The sequence below is a fragment of the Rhinatrema bivittatum genome, chromosome 8 (assembly GCF_901001135.1).
Source record: "Rhinatrema bivittatum chromosome 8, aRhiBiv1.1, whole genome shotgun sequence".
NCBI classification, from domain to species: domain Eukaryota; kingdom Metazoa; phylum Chordata; class Amphibia; order Gymnophiona; family Rhinatrematidae; genus Rhinatrema; species Rhinatrema bivittatum.
This window is the reverse complement of record NC_042622.1, coordinates 227,662,489-227,688,043: the sequence shown is the minus strand read 5'-3', so window position 1 is coordinate 227,688,043 and position 25,555 is coordinate 227,662,489. Positions and strand designations below refer to the sequence as shown.

The window sequence follows — 25,555 nt, the reverse complement described above, 5'->3', positions numbered from 1 at the left end:
ATATGAGACATCTGGGTGCAGCGCAAGTGACAACCCCCGGAGATTCTCTCTCACACGCGATAGCCGCTACCTGCACCTTAAGGGAATTAAGTACCAGAACACTCTCTCCAGACTTTCCTGCAAAAAATGTCAAAATTGAAGCCACCGATGCCTTTGATTGCAACAAGGCCCTATCTGCACACCAAGACACAATCTCTATGCCCTTAATAAGCCAAGGAGGTGGAGTGCTTATGGGCATGCAACAACATAGAAACCACCTTCTCCGGATCCATAGGTACCAACCAACTCAGTGGATGCTTCAGCACCTCCACTAATGAGCAAACTCCCTCACTGTGACCAGGGAGAAGTAGCTTGTGTTGCATTCAGCCCCCTAATTTTGAAAAGTTGGTTAAGTTCTGGGTAACTTTTCCATGTTGTAAAACAGAACAGAGCTGAATTTTCATACATTACCTGACCCTTCAGCAGAAGGCTCAATTATGAGGGAACCTGAGCTGGGATCTCCCTTCTCGAAGTCCCCGGACAGGGCCAGGAGGGTCAGGTGCTCCCGGCTGGGGTTCCACCCGGATTTTGACTAGAGCAGTTTTGCGTGCCGCATGTGCGGTTATGCGCATGGCTATGCACTTGTAAAAGCGCCCATTGTGCGCCCAAGAGGACGGCCTACCCCATGCATACCCACGGCCGAAGGGGGGGGGGGGGGGCGGGGAGATAGCATCGCCATGTGGCTGACTCACCGAGCCAAAACCGGGGCCTAGCCCATCAGGAGCTGCTCAACCCGTTCAGAGCCTCCCCTTGTTACCTCGCCAGGATTGGGACGAAGTCGGTATGGCGCGCCGAGAAAGGAGACCAGAGAAGACTCGCCAGAGTCCTTCTCTGGATTTAAGATTTTAAAAACTTACCTGGTCTCAGCACTTATCGGCCAAGTGCAGAGACGGTCTCCTGCTGTGTGTGGGGGGGGGGGGGGGGGGAGAAGAGGGATTTAACCTTCACTGCCGTGCTTGGCTTTGCACCCGCTGCCTTTCAGCTACTTCAGCAGCTAAGTCCACGCTGGGAGCCGGCTACCAGACCAAGGCACCTCTGAGGGATTGGAATCACCTCAGGAATTCTCGACTGGGGGAGAGACCAGAGAGGGGGCTAAATCTTCTTTAAGGTAAAATGTTCCTCTTTTTTTTTTGTAATCCTGCTAGCACCATGCTAGCGAGAGGATAGTGTCCACATCTGCTAGGGAGACTGAGAGATACTGAGGAGCTGAGATCACGGCAGGGGTATATCTAGTGTGATGTCAGCTTTGAAATCTGACTCAAGTGGTGATGACTTCCTCAGAATAACCCTTCCCTCTCAAATGTTTCCTCTCAAGAACCAAGCCGTGAGACAAATGATCCGAAAATATTGGACCCTGAAGTAGCAGCCTCAGCAGGTGACCGAATCTTAATGGCCCATCTAATACCATGTTGACCAGGTCTGCAAACCATGGTCGACGTGGCCACTCCAGAGCCACCAAAATCACCTCACCTGGATGCTTCTCTATCCACCATGGCACCTTGACCACAAGTGGCCATGGAAGAAACACACAGAAAATTTCCTGGAGGTCAGGATTGAACCAGAGCATAGATTCCTTTTGCTCTGTGCTTGCACCTGAGACTGTAAAAATAAGGTGCCTTGGTGTTCTGTTGTGACGCTATTAATGCCATATGGGCATGTCCCCATCTGACCCAAATGAAGTGCATCACTTCCTCCTACAGCTCTCACTCTCTGGGGTCTAGACTTTTCGACTGAGAAAATCCACCTGGACATTGTCCACCAGGTATGACAAATGTTGTTCCACCCAATGAACCAACTCCTAGGCTTCCTGGGCCACCACTAGACTTTTGGTTCTTCCCTGCAGTTGATATAAGCTACCATCATTGCACTGTCTGATAGAAAACGCACCAGACGAGTGTGTAAATATGGCAGAAAGGCAAGCAACAAGAAATACAGCGCTCTCGTTTCTAACCATCTGAAAGCCCCAAGATGCCTCCTCATTCGACCTTTGGCCTTGCACCGGCTGCCCTTCACACCGCTCCCCATCTGAAAAGGTTTGCATTGTTCATCACTATCACCCAATTCGGGACCTCCAACTCCATTCCTCTACTCAGATTGACCCAAGCCACTGTGAAAGTCTGTACTTGAATTCCCCCTTGAGTGGAGGCAGAAGATGAAACTCAGATAACATTCTCACAGGAGAGAAGCACCCTCTGAAGGAGCCACATAAGTGCCCATGGAACCAGCTCTAGAATCAAAGTCATAGAACCCAAACTTTTGGGCACCGAAAGACCAGACAGGCAACGAATCTGACCCTGCAGGTTTAGCATCTCTCCTCCATGAGAAACACCTTCCCCTATCTTGTTGTAAAAATGAGACCCTAAGAATTCCAGGGATTAAGACTGTGTGAGATGGCTCTTTGCAAGATTCACTACCCAGCTCAAAGATCTTAACCGCACCGACTGATGACAGAGGTCCACCAAATTTGCTCGAATGAGCCAGTTGTCCAGATACAGATGCACCAGTACTCCTTCCCTCCTGAACGCTGCTGCCACTACCACCACTTTGGTAAATGTTCATGGTGTAGTCACCAACCCACATGGAAAGGTGCAAAATTTAAAGTGTTTCCCCAGAAACATGTGCCATTAGTTTTCTGCTATATATAGATATGACTCCATCAAATTTAGGGATGCTAGGAACTCAATTGTGCACTGCTGCCATGACTGAGCGCAGTCTCTGCATACAAAACTGGGGTACTTTGAGGGCTGCATTTACATTTTTTCAATCCAAACAGCTGCCTAAATGTACCCTCCTTTTTTTTTGGTACCATGAAAAATGGAATACCTTCCTTTTCCCTGTTCCTCTCAAGGAACCAACACTATAGCCCCCCAGATGCCTCAAGTGGTCCACTGTCCCCTGAACTGCCACTCACTTGGCATGGGGAGACCATGAATGCATCTCGTACCGGATGAGCAATTCTAACAAGTAGCTGACTCCTATCACACTTAGGACTCACTGGTTTATTGTAATTCTGGTCCATTCCTCGTAAAAGAGAGCCAAATGATGCCTGATGGCTGGAATAGAAGAGTGAACCAGCCTCACCTCATTGCGTGACTTTGGTCACCCCCGGTTCCTTGGCCAAGGTTGTCCCTGTGTGGCTTTCGTCCACCCTGAAAGGACTGCCCAAGCTCTGCCTCTGAGCCCCCGAATGGCCCTATTCTGCCGAAGTCTATTATCCCAAAAGTGCGAATGGGTTGGAAAGAATTTCTCCCCCCCCAATTGGGTCTGTCCTCCAGCAATTTATGCCCTTTGGACTATCACAGATGTTTCATCAGCTGCTCCAAGTCCTTACCAAACAAGAGCTTGCCTTAAAACAGCAGAGCCCCTAACAAACTTGGATCACACATCAGCCGACCAGTTTCTCAACCAAAGTAGAAGCCTGGCCGACAATGCAGATGACAATCCTGGAAAAGACATTCTGTTCAGGTCAAATATGTGACCACCGCTTCCAAATGCTCAGCTGTTTCGCTGCAGATGCTGATGTAGGCTCCCTTGCCTGCAAGTGCTGGATCCAGCACAAACATGCTCTTTGTATAAAGCTACTGCAAACCGCAGCCCATATGCCCAACGCAGAGACCTGAAAAATCTTCTTGAGGTGGACTTCCAACTTCTGGTCCTGGACATCTTTTAGCATGATGGACTCTGCAACCAAAATGATGATCTTCTTGGTTACCACCAAAAAAGGAAGCATCCACTTTTGGAAAGGTCAAAAGGTCTAGCATCTCCTTCTGTAAAGGGTACAGTTTAGCCATTGTTCTTCCAACGTTCATGCCGGTCTCAAGGGTGTTCCACTCCCTGACAACCCATTTTTTCATTGACTTGTGGAAAGGAAAAGGCTTTGCCGGACCCTGGTTGGACTCCTCCTACAGAACCTCGGCACCTAGGCTCAAGGACATTTGTGATCAAGGGCCACAATTCCTCCTTGCAAAAAAGCCACATTTCCTTAGGGTCATCCCCTTCGGCCACCAACACCTCCTCCAGTCCATCTGGCTCAGACAAATCCTGAGAGGACCCTACTTCCAGAGAATCATCTGCCGAAACATCAGAATCTTCCATTTCGTCAATGTCCCTCCTGGGCCTACCTAGCCAAGCAGACCATCTGAGAATCCTCCAGACCCCCATCTCAGATACTTTGGGTTTCCTCACTGGCCATGAGCCACCTACAGTCCAACCCTGGGGGCCAAGGTCTCTTTTCTCCCACTGCTTTCCTGACCAGATATGTTCTGTGCAACTGGAGAATAAAATCTGAAGCAAAAGCAGAAGAATCCTTAGAATCCTCCTCCAGCAGGTCTTCCTCTGCCTCAGAGGCTCCCTGCCCCTCCTTGAGTCTGGGTACTGCGGGAGATAAAGGAGGCGTTTCTACTACCAGTCACTAAGGCCAAACAGCCACCAAATCCCACGCTGTCGAGAAAGGCAGCAGCGACAGACACCAATGTTCTTGGTGCTTGTTTGCTTGCCACTCTGGGGCCCATCTTACTTGAGCTGCACCCCCCCTCCCCTCTCGAGACACAGCAGGCACAAAAAACGGCCCTACACAGGTGCACACATGACTCACCACAGGAACGGTAGTTCTTGCCACTCGCTCTGGGAACTCCTGGCTAGCACAAAGATACTTAGCTCTGTGACTGGTACAAATCTGTGGAAGCCCAGGCCTGATGTAACCATCAGTACTAGCAGGTGACCATTCTCTCAACTAGGAACAAATTTTTTTATTTTTTTTTTTTATAAACTTTAATAGAATTATAGCGAAATGGAGAAATTACTTACCTGATAATTTCATTTTCCTTAGTGTAGACAGATGGACTCAGGATCAGTGGGTATAATGTGTTCCTGATAGCCATTGGAGACAGAGTCAGATTTCAATCTGACGTCAGCCCTAGTACATATACCCCTGCAGGAAATCCTGCTCCTCAGTATTCTCTTTGAAAAGCAATTGTGGATATGTGTGTGACTGAGTAACTTGATTAACTTGGTTAACGTGATTAACTTGAACTGGTTGATGTGGTTATAGCTGGAGACCACCTGTGCACTCAACCGAGAAATGCCGACACCCTGTAGGTATGGGTGTCTTAGAGGGAAGCTTGGCTTACCCGTGTTGGTCTTGCTCTCAGGGATTGTCACCAGAGGTTTCAGTGTTTGTCAGCAGCAGTGGGGGGGATGCTGAACTCATCTGTCTACACTAAGGAAAATGAAATTATCAGGCAAGTAATTTCTCCATTTCCTAGTGTGTAGCAGATGGACTCAGGACCAATGGGATGTACAAAAGCTACTCCCGAACCGGGTGAGAGGCTGCCCGTGGCCCACTTATTACTGCCCTTGCGAATGCTGTGTCCTCCCGAGCTTGAACATCCAGGCAGTAGAACCTAGAGAAGGTGTGAACGGAGGACCATGTCGCCGCCCGACAGATCTCAGCAGGAGACAGCATCTTGGTTTCTGCCCAGGACACTGCCTGGGCTCTAGTGGAATGGGCCTTGACTTGTAGAGGTGGAGGCTTGCCTGCCTCTATGTAGGCTGCCCTGATAACTTCTTTGATCCAGCGGGCTACGGTTGCCCGTGAGGCTGCTTCCCCTTGTTTCTTCCCGCTGTGAAGGACGAATAGGTGGTCTGTCTTTCGTACGGATTCCTACCTTTCCAGGTGTCGGACTAGGAGTCTGCCAACGTTAAGATGGCAAAGGCGACGAGATTCTTCCGAGTCCTTATGCTCGTCTGGCGATGGCAGTGAGATGGTTTGGTTTAGAAAGAAGTGAGAAACCACTTTTTGGAGGAAGGAGGGGACCCCGGTGTGAACCTGAGGAACGGTTTTCGACAGGACAGTGCTAGAAGCTCGGAGATGCGACGGGCCGAACACTAGAAATATAGTCTTCAATGTTAGTAGTCGGAGGGACAGACCGCGGGTGGGTCTGAAGGAGGCTCCTGCTAGGAAATCTAGGACTAGATTGAGATTCCATAAAGGTACCGGCCACTTCAGGGGTGGTCTGATCTGTTTGACCCCTTTCAGGAAGCGGGAGACGTCTGGTGAGAGGCTAGCCTGCCACCCTCCACCTTGGCTCTGTAGCAGGCCGACGTGGCCACCTGCACCTTGATGGAGTTGAGAGACAACCCCTTCTGTAAGCCATTTTGCAGGAATTCCAGAATCATGGGAATTTTGACTGTCTGCGGGAGGATGTCGCGTTCTTCACACCAGGCTTCGAATATTCTCCATATTCGTATGTAGGTTAGCAATGTGGAAAACTTGCGTGCTCCCCGAGTATCCGCTCTTCTTCAGGCGTGTCCTCTCAATGGCCAGACCGTAAGAGAGAATAGAGTTGGGTCTTCGTGGAGGATCGGGCCTTGTTGGAGCAGATCCCGGTGTGGAGGTAGAGGAAGAGGACTCCCTGTCAGTAGTCTTCCATGTCTGCGTACCACAGCCTTCTTGGCCAGTCCGGGGCCACTAGAAGTACTGGTCCCCTGTGGTATTCTATCTTGCGGATGATCCCACCCAGCAGCAGCCATGGAGGGAAGACGTATAGCAGAATTTCCTGTGGCCAAGGCCTGGACAAGGGCATCGATCCCTTGGGATTGTGGTTCCTGTCTGCGACTGAAGAAGTTGGGAACTTGGGCGTTTGACCGGGTTGCCAGGAGGTCCATGGCTGGTGTTCCCCAGCGGTTTACTATCAACTGGAAGGCTGTGTTAGACAGCCTCCATTCCCCTGGGTCTAGACTTTCTCTGCTGAGGTAATCCGCAGTGACGTTGTCTTTTCCCACGATGTGGGCGGCTGAGATCTCTTATAGGTTTGATTCTGCCTACGCCATTAGGGGGTCTATTTCCAGGGACACCTATTGGCTTCTGGTTCCTCCCTGGCGGTTGATGTAGGCCATTGTCAGATATGACTAACCGATTCACCCCGGAGTCTGTGACTGAAGTGTAGGCAGGCTAGCCTGATTGCCCGTGCTTCCGGTCGGTTGATGTTCCATCCAGACTCTTCCTTGTCCCATTGCCCCTGGGCGGGCAGTTCCTGGCAGTGGGCTCCCCACCCTCGTAGGCTCGCATCCATGGTGAGCAGGATCCAGGTCGGCGGGGGATAGCCTTACTCCCTTGCCCAGATGGTCTTCTTGTAGCCACCATTGTAGCTTGGTACAAACTTCCTCCGGGAGCTGGAGGCGAACGGAGTAGTTCTGGGACATCGGATTCCATCATGACAGAAGGGAACGCTGTAGGTGTCGCATGTGAGCTCTTGCCCATGGGACCACTTCCAGTGTGGATATCATGAGACCGAGGACTTGGAGGTAGTCCCACACCTTGGGGCGAAGGCTGCTTAACAGGTTTCGCAATTTGTTCATCAGTTTTGTTCTCCTTGGAGGGGTCAGAATGACCTTGTCTAGTCTGGTGTCGAACCGGACTCCCAGGTACTCCAGAGATTGGGAGGGCTGCAGACAGCTCTTGTTTGTGTTGACCACCCACCCGAGGTTCTCCAGTAGAGTTTTGACTCTGGTGGTCACCTGATGACTTTCCTCTGGGGATTTTGCCCTGATGGGCCAGTCGTCCAGATATGGACGTACGAGGATTCCTTCTTTCCTCAGTGTTGCCGCCACTACGACCATGATTTTGGTGAACGTTCTGGGTGCTATGGCTAGCCCTAAGGGTAGTGCCCGGAACTGGAGGAATGATACTGCTGGTTCTAGTGCTTCGACAGGTGTGGTGGCGTTCCTGGTCTTTGATAAGCAGGTGCATGTCACAGCAGGCCGCATTCTGCTGTAACATAGCTGATATGTCGAATGACTGAGGATGGATTCCAGATGTCTGTCCTGGGCATCCTTGAGTGCCGCCACTCCTTCAACTGGGATGGTAGTGCGCTTTGAGACGGCGCAGACCATGTCATCCACTTTGGGGAATGCCAGGAGATCTTTGGCAGCGAGATCCAGGGGGTATAGGGCTGCGAGGGTCTGTCCCCCCCTTGAACGTGGCCTCTGGAGCCTCCCATTCCAGGTCAATCAGCTGTTGAACGGCTTGCAGCAAAGGGAGATGATGGGAGGCCTGACTGAGTCTTCGTCTTCAGTTCCCCTGTGGCACTCGTGCCTGGGATAGTGAGCTCTTTCAAGCTGTGAGCCACGAGGTCTGAAAGTTAGTCTTTGACGAAGAACCGCCTCATGGTTCGGTAAGGTTCCATTCCTGGAGGGATTTCCCCTTCCTCCAGGGAGTCCTAATCCTCGTCCAAGGTGTCCATGTCCCCCATGTTGGGGCTTTGGGGCGGGAGGGGAACTTCTCTGGGTTTAGAGGGTCCCAGGATGTTAGGGTCCTCTGGGGGAAACTATGGTTGTGTCAGAGGCGCCAGTTGCATGTGGACAAAGGTATGTAGGCCTTTGAAGAATTCTACCCAGGAGAAAGATGCTGGGTCTAAATTGAGTGGCGCTGCGTCCCCGGGGAGCCCCGTTTGAAGGAGGTTCCCGCTGGGTGTAGCCAGATCGGATCCCAGTGCCGGCTGTAGGGGACCTTGGCCTGATTCACCCAGAGCCTCCTCGCACTATAGACACAGGGCTGTGGCCTCTTTGTGCTGCGCAGCTCTAATGTGGCATGCTGGGCAGAGGCCCTGAGCTTCTTGTCCGGTGATGCCATGGTTTGTGCGCGTAGGATTGCCAAAAACTCCGGCTTGTGCGTTCAAGCGTACACTGGGAGGCTGAGTTATGTGCTCCGGGTGCGCCAAAGTTGTGCGTGTAGGTCGGATGCGCATTCAATGAGTTGTGCGCACTGCTGTATGTACGGGGTTTACTTATGCACCGAGCACAGTTGAGCGTGTGGCTGTGCGCACGGCTCTTATGCGCGCGCTGGTGTGCGCACAAGTGAATTTTTACGCACGGTTCAAATCAGCGGACAGGGCGGCAATCAAGTGAAAATGGTGTAGATGACAACGGGAGCAATATGGCGACCATCTGGAAGGGTCTCCACGTGGAAGGACCTTTGTATCAGACCGGGGTCTAGCCCGGATAGGGCTGATCAATCTGGTAGCACTGATGCCAGCTGGCAATCTGTGCGGCTATTCGAGCCTCGGAGACCGGAGACTTTTAAGAAGTTTTTTTTACCTTACTTTGTCTTGGCGTTTCCAAGTTCCCTTCCAGGCGGTCTCCGGCTGCGGGGGGAAGAGGGAAAAGTACCTTCACTGCCGCACTCTGAGTTGAACCCACTGCCTCTCAGCCACACCCATTGCCGGGGGCTAAGTCCACGCTGGGAACCGGCTGCCAGACCAAGGCCCACCTCTGAGGGATCGCAGAAATCACCTCAGGAATTCTCAACTGGGGGAGGGACCTTTAGGTATCACCGCAGGAGAGCAGGGCTCGTCTGTAGAGGTAAGATTTCTTCTTTGTTTTAGATTTCTTTGGTTAGAATACTCTAATGCTGTGCAAGCGTTTATAGAGTCTCGAACTGCTATGGAGACCGAAAATACTGAGGAGCAGGGCTTCCTGCAGGGGTATATGTACTAGGGCTAACGTCAGATTGAAATCTGACTCAGTCTCCAACAGTTATCAGGAACACATTATACCCACTGGTCTTGAGTCCATCTGCTTCATGCTAGGAAAACAAAGGTTCAATAAACAAAGGCCAATAATCCTGCAGAGATGATGTGGGAATCCAAACGGCTCTTCTAGAGGATGAGGGAAATGGACCATCAGTTGTACAATCCTATTAAGTCACCAATCCCGTTTGTCCACCTCAAACCAGGGGGTTTTCCCTACCAGGATCTGACAAGCCCCTGGTAAGAATGCTGAAAATCTACAATATAAATGGGCTCTGCCGATGTGCGTACCATAGAGCTCTGCGCTACATGCTGGGTGTCAGAGGGGAGGAGGAAAGGGCAGATGAGCCGCCGCTCCGAGCCCGTTCCTCCGCCGCGGGGGAAGGGGGGAGGGAGTAGGGGCTGCCGAACCGTTACGCACAGGAGGAAAGGGCAGAAGAGTCGCCTAGCCAGTCCGTCCACCGCCAGGGGAGAGGGAGTTGGGGCGGCCGGAGCGGAGTAAATGCAGTGGAGAGTGGCTGTGAAGAGATCACAAGCAGCTGCAGCCCGAGGAAGCCAAAGCGCAAAGAGCTGAATGGAGAACAGCTCGGCCTCCTCCCCCGCCCCCTGAGTCCCGCAGATAAGGAGAAGCCACATAAATATCTCGCAACTGCAGAGGGGGAGCTGTGCTGGCAACCCCCCTCGTGGGTCTCAGCCACCACGAGAAGAGTTTAAATGGGCATCGCTCCACCCCCAATCCCAGCAAAGCAGATCAAAAAAAAAAGTGAAAGCCAGAGCCCTGCTCCCTCCTCCCTCTCAAGCCCCCAATCGGATTACTTAAAGGCACAGGTCTCCCAGAAAGAGCAAAGCAAGCCAGGCAACGTGTCCCAAATCTGTTGCAGCTCCTGCCGCCGCTGCCTCCTGCCCTTCGCAGGGGGGGGGAGGAGCGGAGTGTTTTCGTCACTCTCCCAGACACAACAGGTGTGGGAACTTTGCAAGCTCTTGCGAGAGCAGAGCAAAGACTTAGGTGGAGAGGGGACAAAAATCTCACCCGTTTTAACTGTGTGAGAGAGAAGTGTGGTAATGGGTGCTGAAGGCAAGTGTGAGTGCCAGAGAGAGAGGGAGACTACGTGAGGGATTGTGTTATGTGTGTGAGAGGGATTGGGCGTGCATGCATGAGGGACAGAGGGAGAGTATGTGCAAGAGAGAGAGGAAGCCTATGTAGGGGCTGTATGAGAGACAGATTCTCTACCCCCCCAGCTCTCCACTTAAGAGTTTAGAGTGGAAGGGGTTGAGTGTAGAGGGAAACGGGAGAACAAAGGAGTTGGGGCCTGTAAGGATAGAGTGAAAGGGGTCTGAGCCTGTCCCTCCGCCACTGGGTAAGGGGGGGGGGAAGGAGTTGGGATGGCAGGACTGTTACGCCTCGCAAGTTCCCCCTCAGCCGCCGCTGCAGCTCCTACTACCGCTGCGCTGCCTCTGACCCTTCGTGGTGCTGGGGGGCGGGGGGAGGGGGGAGGGAGGGGCAGAGCAAAGACATAGGAGAGGGGACAAAAATCTTGCCCGTTTTAACGGGCTTAACGGTTTGTACCATCATAAATTGTCTATGATAGAAGAAAAAAAAAAGTTTCACTAACACTGCCATATAACCTAGTGTGCCACCCGCAGTCCCTTAGTATTTGTCTGCAGCAGATGGTAGAGGTGCAAAACCTGCAGTCTGAAATGTATATATTGCAGTGTTAGTGAAACTTTTTTTCTCTGTCTCCATGTGCTGGCAGGAAGGTAAAACCCAGGAGTCTGGACTGATCTGGGATATGAACAGACTTTTTGTTTGCTTTCATTTATTTGCTGATAGGGAAGTATAACCAACTTGTCTGGTGGAGACAATAAGAAATAATCGTTGGCAATATGTGGAGACGTCGGGGTGGAGGAAAACAAACCAGACTCATAAGCATTCATGCCCCAAAGGGACAACAATGGAGGGGCAAAGCATTATTTAAGTTGCTCTTACGTACACTTTCACTGGATCTTTAATTCCTCCTCCTGAAGAGCCGAGGCCTTGTCCTTCCTTCCAGCCCATCTTCCTAAGCATCTGAAATCCCACATTCTGGTCTGTCAGCTTTTTGTTCGCAAATTCTAAATCCTTTGGTTTCTGTAAGAGGATGAAGGAATGGAACAAAATAGGAGCACAGGTCAGAATCACCCATTTTCAGCAGTAATCTCAACCAGGAACCCTCAACCAGCAAAGTATGCAAGTGCGTTTTGCATAAATAGCTCCCATTTGCTGATGTGCAACCCACCTTACAGAGATCATATTGTTATACTATTTCTGTACTCACTTGTTTGACCTTTCTAACAGCTGGTCGTCCACGTGGTCTATCATAACCAATTCTGACAGGGTCATGAACTGAAAGTTTAATCAAAGACAAAAGACCAGTTGTAAGTTTAACTTGAAAGCCTTGTAGTTGGATATTTTCATTTACTAAAATAAACAGTTTGCACTCTTTTCACTAAGAATTCCTACAATTGTTAGAGGGCTCCACTACAGGTTACTGAAACCAGGAAAGTTTTCTGATCAAAAGGATCACAATCTTACACAGCCAAATGAAACACTGAATTTGCCAAGAGTATCTACCTTATAAATGGGCCATGACCGACAGCCCGCAAATGGGCCATGACCGACGGCCCGCAAATGGGCCATGACCGACGGCCCGCAAATGGGCCATGACCGACGGCCCGCAAATGGGCCATGACCGACGGCCCGCAAATGCGCAGTAGAGCATGTGCGCGCAAGGACGTCGGTCTTAGCCAGCGTAAAAAAAAAAACAAAACATGGCGGCGGTGGTGTCGGGGGGGCAGCGGTGGCGGCGTCGGGGGGCAGCGGTGGCGGCGTCGGGGGGCAGCGGTGGCGGCGTCGGGGGGCAGCGGCGGCGGCGGCAAATGACGACGAGGAGCGGCGGCAGCGGTGGCCAGTAGCGAGGGAGGGAGGGACGAACTGAGGGAGGGAGGGACTGAGTGGGGGGAGGGAGGGACTGAGTGGGGGGAGAGAGGGACTGGGACTGAGTGAGAGGGAGGGACTGAGTGGGAGGGAGGTAGGGGGTGGGGAAGAGTGAGAATGAGGGAGAGGTGAGAGACAGGGATGTGAGTAAGTGGAAGGGTTAGAAGTTGTGGAGCAGAGAAAAAAGGGAGTGGAGGAGGGCTGAGGGAGATGGGATTGAGACAGGGTGGGGAGTGACTGAGGGAAGGGGAGAGAGGTGGGAGTGACTGAGGGAAGGGGAGGGAGGTGAGAGTGAGGCGAAGGAGGCAGTGGGAGACAGAGTGTGAGTAAGACTGAGGGGTGGGAAGGGGGTGAGTGACTGAGGGGGAAGGGGGAATGAGGGAGAAAAAGTGTAGGAGGGTGCTGTTTTCGAAAATGGACCGAAAACAAAAATGTAATGTAGCCCGTTGTGACGGGCTTAACGGCTTGTTACATCTATAAAACATGATCCCCTGCTTGAGGGACCAGTCCATCTTTTTTAAACTGCTTTTGAATTTTATGCCCAATTGTCTGCTTTTAGTCTTGTAAGTAAACCTTTTTTTTTTTTAAACCATTGTCTTGCTTAATGAAATACCCCAAGTCTCTTGTGCTGTATGTTTGTTTTATTAGACTGTAAGCTCTACTGAGCAGAAAACTGTCTTTTATATGTTTGAAAAGCATGCACAGGTTGTGTAGCGGTATAGAAATGTTTAGTAGTAGTAGTAGAAAGATTTCAACCCCTGAATTAGCATCCTGACACGCCATGAAGCATCTTTGGAAGGCTACAATCTTCCCTATGGACAAAGTTAATAAATTCTGACCTTGTGGCTCGTCAACAAGACACACCCTCTTCTTTGGGAGTATGCCGACTTTCAAAGATTTAACTCTTTTCCGTGGGAGTGGCACCCGGACAGGAGGAGTGACTCCACTTTGTAAGGCACCCTCGTTAGGGGCCTCTGCTGCTTCACACTCCAACTCCATTTCGGCAGTTGGGGTGTTCTCATCCTCAAGCTTCTCCGCTTTCACATCACGCTTTGCTGCTTTAGTTTGAGAATCTCCTTGTTTGGAAGCTGAATCTTTAGAGGTGCCCATGGTTTGACGGAACTCATTTACCTTCATCCGATAGAATTTATAAGCGGGGCTGTTCTGCTCATGCAAAAACCTAAAAATTGATCAATTAGTTACTCCATTTTCATGTGCAATCCTCAAAATCTGTAGATCAGCAGCAAACAATATACTAAAGAGAAACACTTGCATATTACCAAACAAAAAGAGGTTTCATAACCACAACGCATCCATTTTTACACTGTCTAAGCCAGGGGTGGGCAAGCTTAAAAAAATAAAGAGGGCCACATTACTGGTGCTTATCAGAGCCAAGGGTTGGAGTCCCCCTTAGAACTCCGGTTCATGGGGGGAGGGGAGAGCACCCTGGCAATTATACCCCACGCAGCAACCATACCAATAAAAAGAATAATTCAACACAATTAAACAGAGTAACATCAAATCATTAAAAACTCATAATGTTCCAAAACAGACACAAATAATGCCCAATAATTAAAATTAGTAAGGATTTTTAAAAATACCCTGCTCTCCATACCTGGAAACTTTTGATTTCCAGATGCCCCAAGATTGTCATGGATTAGCAAGGAGAGAGGAAGGGGGGGGGGGGGGGGGGGAGGGTTGTTGTGCACACATGCACTCTCTCTCAACCACACACACAATGCTCATTCACCCATCCATATATACATGCTTCTCTCTCACCCATCCATACACACAAGGCCAATGCAATATAACGCACTCAGCCTAGTGCACGGTTGGATGCGCTAGAATAACTGATGCAATAATGGGATAAGCACGTTCAAAACGTTCATCTCAACCAGTGCATAGCTAATAGCGCTCATCACATGTAAATGCCACACCACCCTAGGCAAAATCCTATTGATTCTCACACACACACAAACCCCCAGGCGAGCTCCCATCAATTCTCACACTCATAGACCACCTAGGCAGGCACCCATTTATTCTCTCACACACACACACACACACACAGCAGCCTCAGAAACTCTCGTTCCTCCACTGCCACGTGCTAGGGAGGAGCTAATCCATTGTCCAAGCCTAACTCTGCTGCTGCTCCCCTCTGAGCTCCGTGGGGCCAGGGTTTGCCCACCCCTGTTCTAAGCAAATGTACTCTGCAAATGGAAGGAAAGTGGTGTCTTCCACTTCTAACTGGGAGATAGGTCCAGGAGTATACTAAAAAGATCCTGGGTTAAGAAACTGCTCCTGTGTATAATTTAGATAGGAGAAATTACCATCTAGAATTTGTGTTTCAGTTTTTCATGCACATTGCCAGCAAAGAAGCAAGTGAAAGCTTTTCAGAGCAGCAATTCTCTCTCACTATCTGAATGGCAGATGGCTCACCAAAATTCAGGATTGGATGCGCTATTTTCCATGCTGAATTTTTCTATTTCTGGTCCCACCTGTGCAACAAACTGGGCTAGCTTCTCCGCAGTATCCTTTGTTTTTGCGTCAACTAGAAATGAAAAAAAAAAGAATCACAATCACACTAGTTTCCTACTTTTTCACAAGTCGGCTAAAATAAAGGGATGTCCACATGCATGACAATGACAACATTCTACAATTTGGAGTCACTACGCAAGACTGGAAAAAGGAAGTTTGATTACTATAAAGGAAAATTGGTTCTTACCTGCTAATTTTCGTTCCTGTAGTACCACGGATCAGTCCAGACTCCTGGGTTTTGCCTCCCCACCAGCAGATGGAGACAGAAGTTTTGACTGACTCTGCCCTATACCCTCAGGTGTCACCTACAGTCCGTCAGTATTAAACTGTATCCAAGCAGAACACTTATAAACCATAACTCAGAACAACCTTAATTTGCACACACTACCTGGTCACTAACCCGAAGAAAGAGCAGAACCCAGGAAACTGGCAACTTTAAAAACTGAGAACTTTTTAAAATACTCCGCAGAATATAAAGAGTTACTGAACGAGTGGACGCTCCGTTATCTCATACTGAAAGAGGGCAGGACTCTGGACTGATCCGTGGTACAACAGGAACGAACATTAGCAGGTAAGAACCAATTTTCCTTTCCCTGTACATATCTGGATCAGTCCAGACTCCTGGGATGTACCAGAGCTTTCCTACACAGGGTGGGACCTTGAGAGTCCCACTCGGATCACACCTTCACCAAAAGCACCAGAGCCTGGACATCCAACTGATAATGCCTAGCAAAGGTGTGCAAAGATTTCCAAGTAGCCGCCCTACAAATTTCTTGCGGTGAAACTTGCTGACACTCCATGTGTGCTCGAAGTCCGACCGGGAGCTGACTGCCATGAATCAGGTATGCCAAACCAATAGCCTCTTTCAACCAGCGAGCAATCGTCGCCATAAACGCCTTATGCCCTTTTTTGGGGCCACTTCACAGCACAAAGAGATGGTCAGAAATACGGAAGCTATTTGTAACGCACATCAAGTTTCCTCAGATTTCTAGACTGGGGGTCAGATCGGTCCAAATCCGGAAAGGATGGAAGTTCTACCGACTGATTCAAAATGAAGAGGACACAACCTTTGGGAGAAAAGGCGGTACCGTCCGCAAGGAGACTCCTGCATCCGTAATCCTCGAAAAAGGCTCTCTACAGGACAACGCCTGAAGCTCAGATACCCGGCAAGCTGAGGAAATAGCCACGAGAAAAACCACCTTTAACATGAGATCTCTGAGCGTCGCCCTCTTCAGAGGCTCAAATGGTGCCACAAAAAGAGCTTTGAGAACCAAATTTAGGCTCCATGATGGGCAAGGATTTCGTACCGGAGGATGCAAATGTTTCACCCCTCTGAGAAAACACCCCACATCTGGATGCGTGGCTAAAGCTACATCACGGATTTTACCATGGAAACAACTGAGGGACGCCACTTGCACCCTTAGAGAACTGCACGCTAAACCTTTAGCCAAACCGGCCTGTAGGAAGGACAAGATAGACACTGATGCACGAGCTGCGACCACCTCGCGCTTCATACACCAAGACTCAACTCTCCCCACTCTGGTCGACCTTGACAGCAATAGGGTAGCTACGACTGTGACTGAATATCCCTTATCCTTTAACTGTCGCTTCTCAAAAGTCAGGCTGCTAGACAAAAGTGATTTTCCTGTTCCAAACAAACGGGCCCCTTGACGCAGAAGGTTTGGGAGGTCCTGAAACCTCAGGGGTCAGTCTACTGTTAGGTTGACTAGATCTGCGAACCATGGACATCTCAGCCTTTCCGGAGCCACCCAGATCACCCCCGTTGGATGAGCTTCTATGCGCCGTTGAACCTTGCCTATCAGAGGCCAGGGTGGAAACATACAGCAGAACATTCGTCGGCTAGGAAAGAGCCAGGGCATCCACCCCTTCAGCCCCTGGCTCCTGACGTCAACTGAAGAATCATCAGGCTTTGGAGTTCCGAAACGTTGCCATCAGGTCCACACTTGGTGTGAACCACTTGTCGCATATGAGACGGAACGCCTCCTCAGAGTTCTCCTTCTCCCCTGGATCGAGGCGGTTGTGACTGAGGAAATCCGCTTGAACATAGTCGACTCCCGCGATGTGGGAGGCCGCAATCCTCCTGAGATGATGTTCCACCCAGGCTTTCAGCAGCTGAGCTTCACTTGCCACCAGCTGGCTTTTGGTACCTCTTTGGCAGTTGATATAAGCCACTGCAGTTGCACTGTCGGATAGAACCCTGACAGAATTCCACCGCAGAAGAGGCAGTAGAACTTGCAAAGCAAATCTCACCGCTCTGGACTCCAAAAGATTTGTCGACCATCGGATTCCTTCGCTGACCATTGCCCCTGCACCATTCTGTCCTGACAAACCGTTCTTCAACCAGAGAAGCTGGCGTCCATAGTAACCACCATCCAAGTGGAACGTCCAGGGTCACCCCTCCCCCTGGCGTAAATTGTTTGAGAGGAGCTACCAATCAAGACTGGAACGTGCAGAATCTGTAAAAGGAAGGAGATGAAATTGTTTGGAGCCCGGGTTCCAACGGGATAGCAATGCTGATTGAAGAGGTTTCATATGAGCAAAGGCCCATGGGACTAGCTCCAAGGTGGAAGCCATCGAACCAAGGACTCAAATAATCCCAGACTCTTGGAGGACACTTGCACAACAAATCCCGAACTTGCTCTTGCAGTTTGGTTATTCGTTCGGTCAGGAAGACCTTTCCAAGCTGCGTGTCGAATAGGGCTCCCAAGAATTCCAGGGAATCAGAGGGAACCAGATGGCTCTTGGCTAGATTGACCACCCAAACTAATGACTGCAACAGATGAAGAACTCTGTGTACCGCTGAGCAACAGAGAGACTCCGATTTTGCCCGAATCAGCCAATCGTCTAGATGCGGATGAACAAAGAAGCCTTCCTTCCGGAGTTGTGCCACCACCACAACCATTATCTTGGTAAAGGTCCGGGGCACTGTGGCAAGCCCGAATGGCATAGAGCAGGACTGGAAATTGTCTCCCAGAATGGAAAACCTCAGGAATTTCTGATGGTTGGCTCTGATCCAGATATGCAAATATGCTTCGGTTAGATCCAGGGACGCTAGGAACTCTCCTCTGTGCACCGACGCCACGACCGCCTTCAGGGTCTCCATGTAAAACTTTGGAACTCTAAGACAGCGATTGACCCTTTTTAAGTACAGAATGGGCCAGCATGTGCCTTCTTTCTTGGGCACCATGAAGTAGATGGAATAACGGCTCCTCCGCTGTTCTGCTGGAGGCACTGGTACTATGGCCCCGAATTCACGTAGGCACTGTATGGTGTCTTGCACCGCCCCAACGCTTCTGAGCGTAGGAACATGGGGAGACAAGAAAAAGGTTGTGAAGGCTCCGCGCAAAATCTAAAGCCTGGTCTTATCACATTGAGGACCCACTGGTCCGACGTGAGTTTGGCCCTCTCCTCGTAAAACAGACAATCTGCCTCCTACAACGGGAACAGAGGAGTAGACCGGTCTCATTTCACTGGGAAGATTTTGTTCCTCCTGTAGCTTGGGGACCAGTCCTACCAAAGCTACGTCCACGAAAGGACTGGGACCAGGATTGTCGTCTACTCGACCCTTGTCTGGACAACGAGCCCACCAACCTGGAAGAGCGGAACCTCCGAGACCGAGGGGGAAAGGAACCCCATGTCTTGGGTCTGTCCTCAGGCAGGCGATGAACTTTGTTCTCCCCCAACGATTGAATCATGCCTTCCAAATCTTTACCGAACAGCAGTTTGCCCTTGAAAGGCAAAGAACCTAGCTGAGCTTTGGAGGAAACATCTGCAGATCAGTTTCTCAGCCAAAGTAGTCTATGAACAGACACCGCTGAAATCATGGACCTGGCTGAAGTGCGCAGCAGATCATACAGAGCAGGGGTCGGGAACCCATGGCTCGCGAGCCAGATATGGCTCTTTTGAGGGCTGCATCTGGCTCGCAGACAAGTGTCGCCATACTTCGCGGTTCCCCGCTGACCCAGCTGCTCCCCGGTCCTCCGCCGCCCGGGCTTAAAATGCTGTCAGCCCGGGCGGCGGAACGCGGCAGGACAGCTGGAGTCAGCGGCGTGCTCTCTTCTTCTCCCCCCCCCCCCCCCCCCCGCGTCCCGGAAGAGGAAGTGGAGAGCATCGGGTGCCTGCGCGGGAAGAAGAGACCACACTAGCGTGGGTCTCTTCTTCCGCGCAGGCACCCGATGCTCACCACTTCCTCTTTCGGGCCGCGGGGGGGAGGAGAAGAGAGCACGCCGACTGGAGTCATCCGGGTGCCTGCGCGGGAGTCATCGGGTGTCAGCCGGGTGCCAGCGCTGGAGTCATCGGGTGCCTGCGCGGGTCTTCCCGCGCAGGCACCCGATGCTCTCCACTTCCTCTTCCGGGCCGCGGGAAGAAGAGAGCACGCCGGTGACTGCAGCGCGGCTCGGAGGAGGAAATGAAAATCTTCAACCGCGGCCGATGGGACTCCGCCTTCGCCTCCGCGAGGGCTGAAAATGAAGGAGGTTAGCGTTGGGAGGTGGCTGCTGCTGCTGCCGCCGCGAGTTCCGGGGGGGGGGGGGGGGGGGGGGGGGGGGGAGAGAGAGAGTGAATGAGCGAGCAAGCATGTGTGTTTGAGATCCTGTGTGTGTGAGTGAGAGATTGCATGTATGTGAATGATTGAGAGCCTGTATATGTGAAAGAGAGTATGTCTGTGATTGAGATCCTGCCTGTGAGAGAGAGAGCATGAATGTAAGTTTACCATTGGACCCTGTATGTGTAAGTTTGTAATTGAAAAACCTGTTTGTTTGAAAGAGTATGTGTGTATGATTGAGATCCTTTGTGTGTGAGAGAGATCATGTGTATGTATGATTAAGAGCCTGTGTGTATAAGTAAGAGAGAGATCATGTGTGTCTGTGTCTGATTGACAGCTGGTTTAGGTGATGGAGCATGTGAGTATGTGATTGAGAGCCTGTGTGTAAATGAGAGAGAGAGACCATGTGTGTCTGTGTGTGATTGAGAGCTGATTTAGGTGAGGGAGCATGTGAGTATGTGATTGAGAGCCTGTGTTTAAATGAGAGAGACCATGTGTGTCTGTGTGTGATTGAGAGCTGATTTAGGTGAGGGAGCATGTGAGTATGTGATTGAGAGCCTGTGTGTAAATGAGAGAAAGAGAGGACATGTTTGTAAGCATGTGAATGAGAGTCTGTGTGTGAGAGAAAAAGACAGCATGTATTTATGTGATTGAAAGCCTGTGTGTGTGTAAGCGTGAAAAGATAGACAGCATGTGTGTAAATGTGTAATTAAGTGAGAGAGAAAAAACATTTGTATATGTGAGTGACTGAGAGCATGTGTGTATAGGTGTGTCATTGAGAGCCAGTGTGAGAGAGAGCGCTGGTATGTGACTGAGAGAGGAGAAAGTTCAAGCAAACCACCCCACCTCCTGCTAATTCAGAACAATCTCAGGACACCTGGATATCAAACGTTCCCAGGTATGCAGAGCAAAAACATTTTTGTATCCTTATTATTTTTCATTACTGGATCTTTGTGTCTGCTATTTTGAAATATTTTGTTGGTATCTGGAAATGTTTTATATGAGTTTTAATTATTGGATATTCCACTCATCAGCTGTTTCGAAATATGTTCTTTTTGTTAGTACAGTTTTACTGCTGATGATTTTATATTTCTTGATTTGTTTTATAAGGATGTGTGATGTTTCTTTTTCCTTTGTTACACTGCATACAGAGACTCTGGCTTGTTGCAGTTTCCAATTCAGTTTTTGTCTGCATGCTTCTTGTTATGCGTTTTGGTCTCTTTATTCTATGTTAGGTGAGGGACAGCACGTGATTCAGGTGAGGTTTTCTGCTGGCGTGTAGTTTCTGTGTAGGACTCTATAGCAGCCTGACTTGGTCCGTTTTCCTAATAGGAGATGTATTGGTGTCTTAAGGCCTGGTGTAATATTTTCAGAGACTTATTGTACTTTAAAAGTGTGATCTTACATAAAATGCACACATTTACTTGTATTTAGTTTTAAACATATTGTATGGCTCTCATGGAATTACATTTTAAAATATGTGGCGTTTATGGCTCTCTCAGCCAAAAAGGTTCCTGACCCCTGATACAGAGCATACTGCGGTTTTCTAAGCGCCCTGTTTGTACAGCCTTCTCCTGTGACAGGGATGTATTATTCTATAGAAGCTGCATCCAGTGAAGTTCTGCCCGCAAGGCGAAACTGCTGCACATGGCAGCCTGCACTCCCAGTGTGGAGACCTCGAAAATCTTCTTGAGCTGGATTTCGAATTTACGATCCTGAAGATCCCCGAGAGCTGTTGCCCTTGTCACCAGGATGGTGATCTTCTTAGTGACCGTAGAAACTGCAGCAGCCACCTTGGGGACCCAAAGAATATCCTGGGATTCCTCTGGTAAAGGATACAGCTTATCCATCGCTTTACTGACTTTCAGACCCAAGTCTGGTGTGCCCATTCATGAAATAGTAAGTCCGTAACCGAAATATGGAACGGGAAGGACCAGGACGGACCACGAAGACCTACTATGACAGGATCAATGGCCCCCATCTGGGAGTCTTCCAGAGGGGCATCAATGCCAATTCCTCCAACACCACGGGAATAAGTGGAGATGATATCCCTACGAAACAGACGAACCACCTTGGGGTCATCCCCTTCAAGAACTAGGGGGCCATGTCTGGTAGAATGGGCCTGGATCTCCTCCTGTCCTGCTCCTGGTAGAGGCTGGTCTCCTGGCTCTCCGTCCTCAATATCGGAAACTTCCAATAAGGAAATATCCAGCGGCCGGGGTGTCACGGACCCTGGAGGAGGAGCCCCCTCCTCCTCCAGGGCTTTGGACCGCTTAAGGACCTTTGTCCCCAGGACCATAACCATTCCTTTTGGCGGCTCTCCTTGCTTTAAAAGCTTTATGCAATAGCACAATAAAATCAGGAGAATGAAGAGTCCGAAGCCCCTTCAGGGCTCTCCCTCTGCCATGACTATAGGCTCTTCACCAGGTCTGCCCTCCTCGGAGGCCGCCTGCTGCGGAGATAAGGGATGTGGGGATTTCCCCTCCCCCGCCGCATCCTGCACTGCCACGCGAATCATATCCAAAAAGGCATCCGTTCCCGCACTGAGCGGAAACAGATCTGCTGAAGAAAGCGCCCGGGATCTCAGCACGATTTAAAAACACCTCATCCGGCGGATTCGGAAGAGACCTCCCCTCCGGGAAGGCAGGCGGAACATAGACCATCACGGGAGACTTGAGAGCGTGCGTCCCCGCACGCTCTACAAAGCTGCACCACCCGGCAATCTTCTGGCTGCAACGCTACTTAAAAAAAAACAAAACACACAAAAGGGAAAAATTCGGCGTCCGACCTCAGATCACCCCCGCCGGAGAAAATCCAGAGACTCCCTCACACAGTAAAAAGAAACTGGCAAAAGTGCCATTAAGACACTTTTTTTTTTCCAGTCAAACCTGACAGAAGCTCTGCATGGGTCCTGCAGCTCTTGGGGTGAGTGATCCGGGCTCCCCGGTATCACCCAGAGCTCTGGAAGCAGAAGCCGAGAGAAGGGCCTTTGACCCCGAACTCCAGATGCCTCAACTAACAGGGGGTGGTCCCCTCAGGACCTTCCAACCCCCTGGGAGGCTTAAAGGCTCCTTGTTGCTTCCTTTTTTTTTTTTTTTTTTTTTTAAAGGGCTATAGCTGCCTAACCAAACTCAACTTTTTTTTTTTTTTTTAAACTAATTCCTAAATTTTCTTCACAGACTGTAGGTTATGCACCTCCATCATCTGCTGGAGACAGAGAAATACTGATGGACTGTAGGTGGCACCTGAGGGTATAGGGCAGAGTCAGTCAAAACTTTGTCTCCATCTGCTGGTGGGAAGGCAAAACCTAGGAGTCTGGACTGATCTGGGTACATACAGAGAAATGTAGTTTTCAGTAAACAGCAGGATGAATAAGCCATGACACATGGGTGATGTCATCCAGCAGTACCAGACTCATCTCTCCTAGTTAGTAGGGCTTTTCGCTCTGACCATGTTTGGGAATCCCTACCTTACGAGAGCTCTCAGTCAATTTCAGAGCTAAACTAGTTAGGTATTCAACTCTCCAGGGAGGTGTGTGGGTATTCAGATAGCTAATTCAGCCTATCTATGAAAAACAATTTATAGGAAGCAGGGCTAAAATAACCATGACATGTGGGAAGTCCCAAGCTGAAGATTGCAGCACAGCTTTTACTTAATAACCAACCTGGATTCCACTGTGGAAAGTAACTACTGAGTGAACAGACTACACAAAACTGTTTGCCCAAAATTACTGTCAGTCTTTGGAAAATTGTCCAGACAGTAATGGGATGTAAATGTGTGAATTTATGACCAAGTCACAACTTTGCAGATGTCTTGAAAAGGCACCTTCTGCAGATAAGCCATAGAAGCAACCATAGCTCTAACTTGATTATCTTTGATAAACTAATTTATAGGCCTGCAACTAACAGCACTGAATGTAGTCCGCTAACCAGTTGGACAATGTATCTTTGGTGGCTGTTATGCCATCTATTAGGTTCGTAAGATATGAAAAGTGGCAGAGTTCTTTTCTTGTAGTAGGCTAAGGCTCTTTTGCAATATTTATTTTATTTATTTAAAAGTGTTTGTATACAGTCTTTACAAACAGTGTTTAATCAAAACGGTTTACATAACTAAATAAAAAACAAATGTAAATAAAGATTTAAATTTAAAAGAACATAAAGATTATCAAATTATAAAAGCTCAAAATTACAAAAATATATAATAAAAATAAAAATCTAAAACAATGAATAGTTTACATAAAAAATAAATCAATATATAATAATGTTGTGCCCTGTGTGATGGAGAAGTAGTTATGTTATTTAGTGTGTGATATATGGAAAGCAGATTGAAATAAATGTGTTTTTAGGGATTTTTTGAAGTGTTTGGAGTTGGATATGGATCTTAAAGAGTCTGGTAATGCGTTCCATAAGATTGGTCCAATGACAGAGAATGATCTTTTTCTGGTGATGTCAAGACAGGCCTGTCGTGGTGATGGGATGTCTAAGAGGTTTTTGTCCAGTGATCTTAGATGTCTGGTGGGTTTGTAAATCCGGAGAATGGAACATAAGGTAATTGAATTAGGAGTGTAGATGAGAGAGTGTATAATGGACAGGATCTTGAATTGTATTCTGTATTTAATTGGTAACCAATGTAATGATTGAAGTATCGGAGTGATATGATTTTTTATGGAAGAGTTTGTTAAGATACGTGCTGCTGCGTTTTGGATCAGTTGAAGTGAGTGAAGTGTGTTATCTGGGAGACCTATATAAAGAGAATTACAGTAGTCAAGCCCAGAAAAGATGAGTGATTGAAGTATAGTCCGAAAATCGTGAAAGTATGAAGTATGAAGGGTTTCTCTCCATACTTGTGGCCTTGGAAAAAAGGTGAGCAATACAATGGATTGATTGATATGGAAAGCCGATAAGATTTTTGGTAGAAACTTTGGGTCAGTGCGAAATACTACCCTATTGTGGAAGAACTGCATGTATGGTGGATAGTGAACCAGTGTTTGGAGTTCGCAGACTCTTCTGACCGATGTTACTGCCACAAGAAAAACTATCTTCCACGTCAATAATTTCAGGGAAGCTGGTATCAGTGGTTTAAAGGGCAGCTTCATCAATTGAGGCAGGACAATATACAGGTTCCATGGTACTCCACCATCTGCTGGAGTCAGAGAAATACTGAGGGACTGCAGGTGGCACCTCAGCTTATATGGCAGTGTTAGTAAAACTGTCTCCATCTGCTGGAAGGGAGTCAAAACCCAGGAGCCTGGACTGATCTGGGTATGTACAGGGAACAGTGGTTCAAAGGGCAGCTTCATAAATTGAGACAGGACAATATTCAGGTTCCATGATACTGAAAGATTTCTGTAACTGGGGGCTTTAAGTGCCACAAGCTTTTCATAAATCTCAATACCAAAAGGATGAGTTGAGATGGGTTTACCATCAACTGTCACATAGTAAGTTGCTATAGTGCTGAGATGCACCCTTACAAAGAATATGGTGAGGCCTAATGCAGAGAGAGAGAGAGAGCACAAGTAGATTAATAAATTCTTGGGCTCACAAAAAAATGGGTCCAAGGCCTTATGCTGACAGCATGGAGAATCTTTTCCTTTTAAAGCTGTAGGGTCCTCTAGTTCATTATGTCCTAGATTTCTCTAGGTAAAGCAAGATCAGCAATTAATAATTGTTCAACATCCAAGCTCTCAGGATGAGAGATTTGGATGAAAGAGTTCCTTGAGTTAATAAGGTTAAGTCTGTGCCCAGATAGATTGGAGGACTGCTGGAAAGTTGTACAAGATATACAAACCAAATTTCTCTGGGCCACGCTAGAACTCTGAAGGTCACTCAAGCTCAATCTGTTAGCACTTTCTGCACTGTTCTGGCTATCGTATCAATGGAAAAGCATACACGAGACCTGCGTTCCAATTGAGTAGGA

At 49.0% G+C, this 25,555-nt stretch overlaps 1 protein-coding gene across 3 annotated transcripts in view; it reads right to left on the bottom strand.

The window, feature by feature from the left end:
* SUGP2 (SURP and G-patch domain containing 2) overlaps positions 1-25,555 on the bottom strand; it is a 56,090-nt gene that overhangs the window by 6,791 nt on the left and 23,744 nt on the right. For all 3 annotated transcript variants that reach the window (XM_029613855.1, XM_029613854.1, XM_029613853.1), the window contains exons 6-9: positions 14,977-15,088; positions 13,380-13,720; positions 11,882-11,949; positions 11,558-11,694 (exon numbers count right to left, since the gene is read on the bottom strand). In XM_029613855.1, coding sequence (XP_029469715.1) covers positions 11,558-11,694; positions 11,882-11,949; positions 13,380-13,720; positions 14,977-15,088 — 658 coding nt within the window. The remainder of the gene's footprint in view (positions 1-11,557; positions 11,695-11,881; positions 11,950-13,379; positions 13,721-14,976; positions 15,089-25,555) is intronic.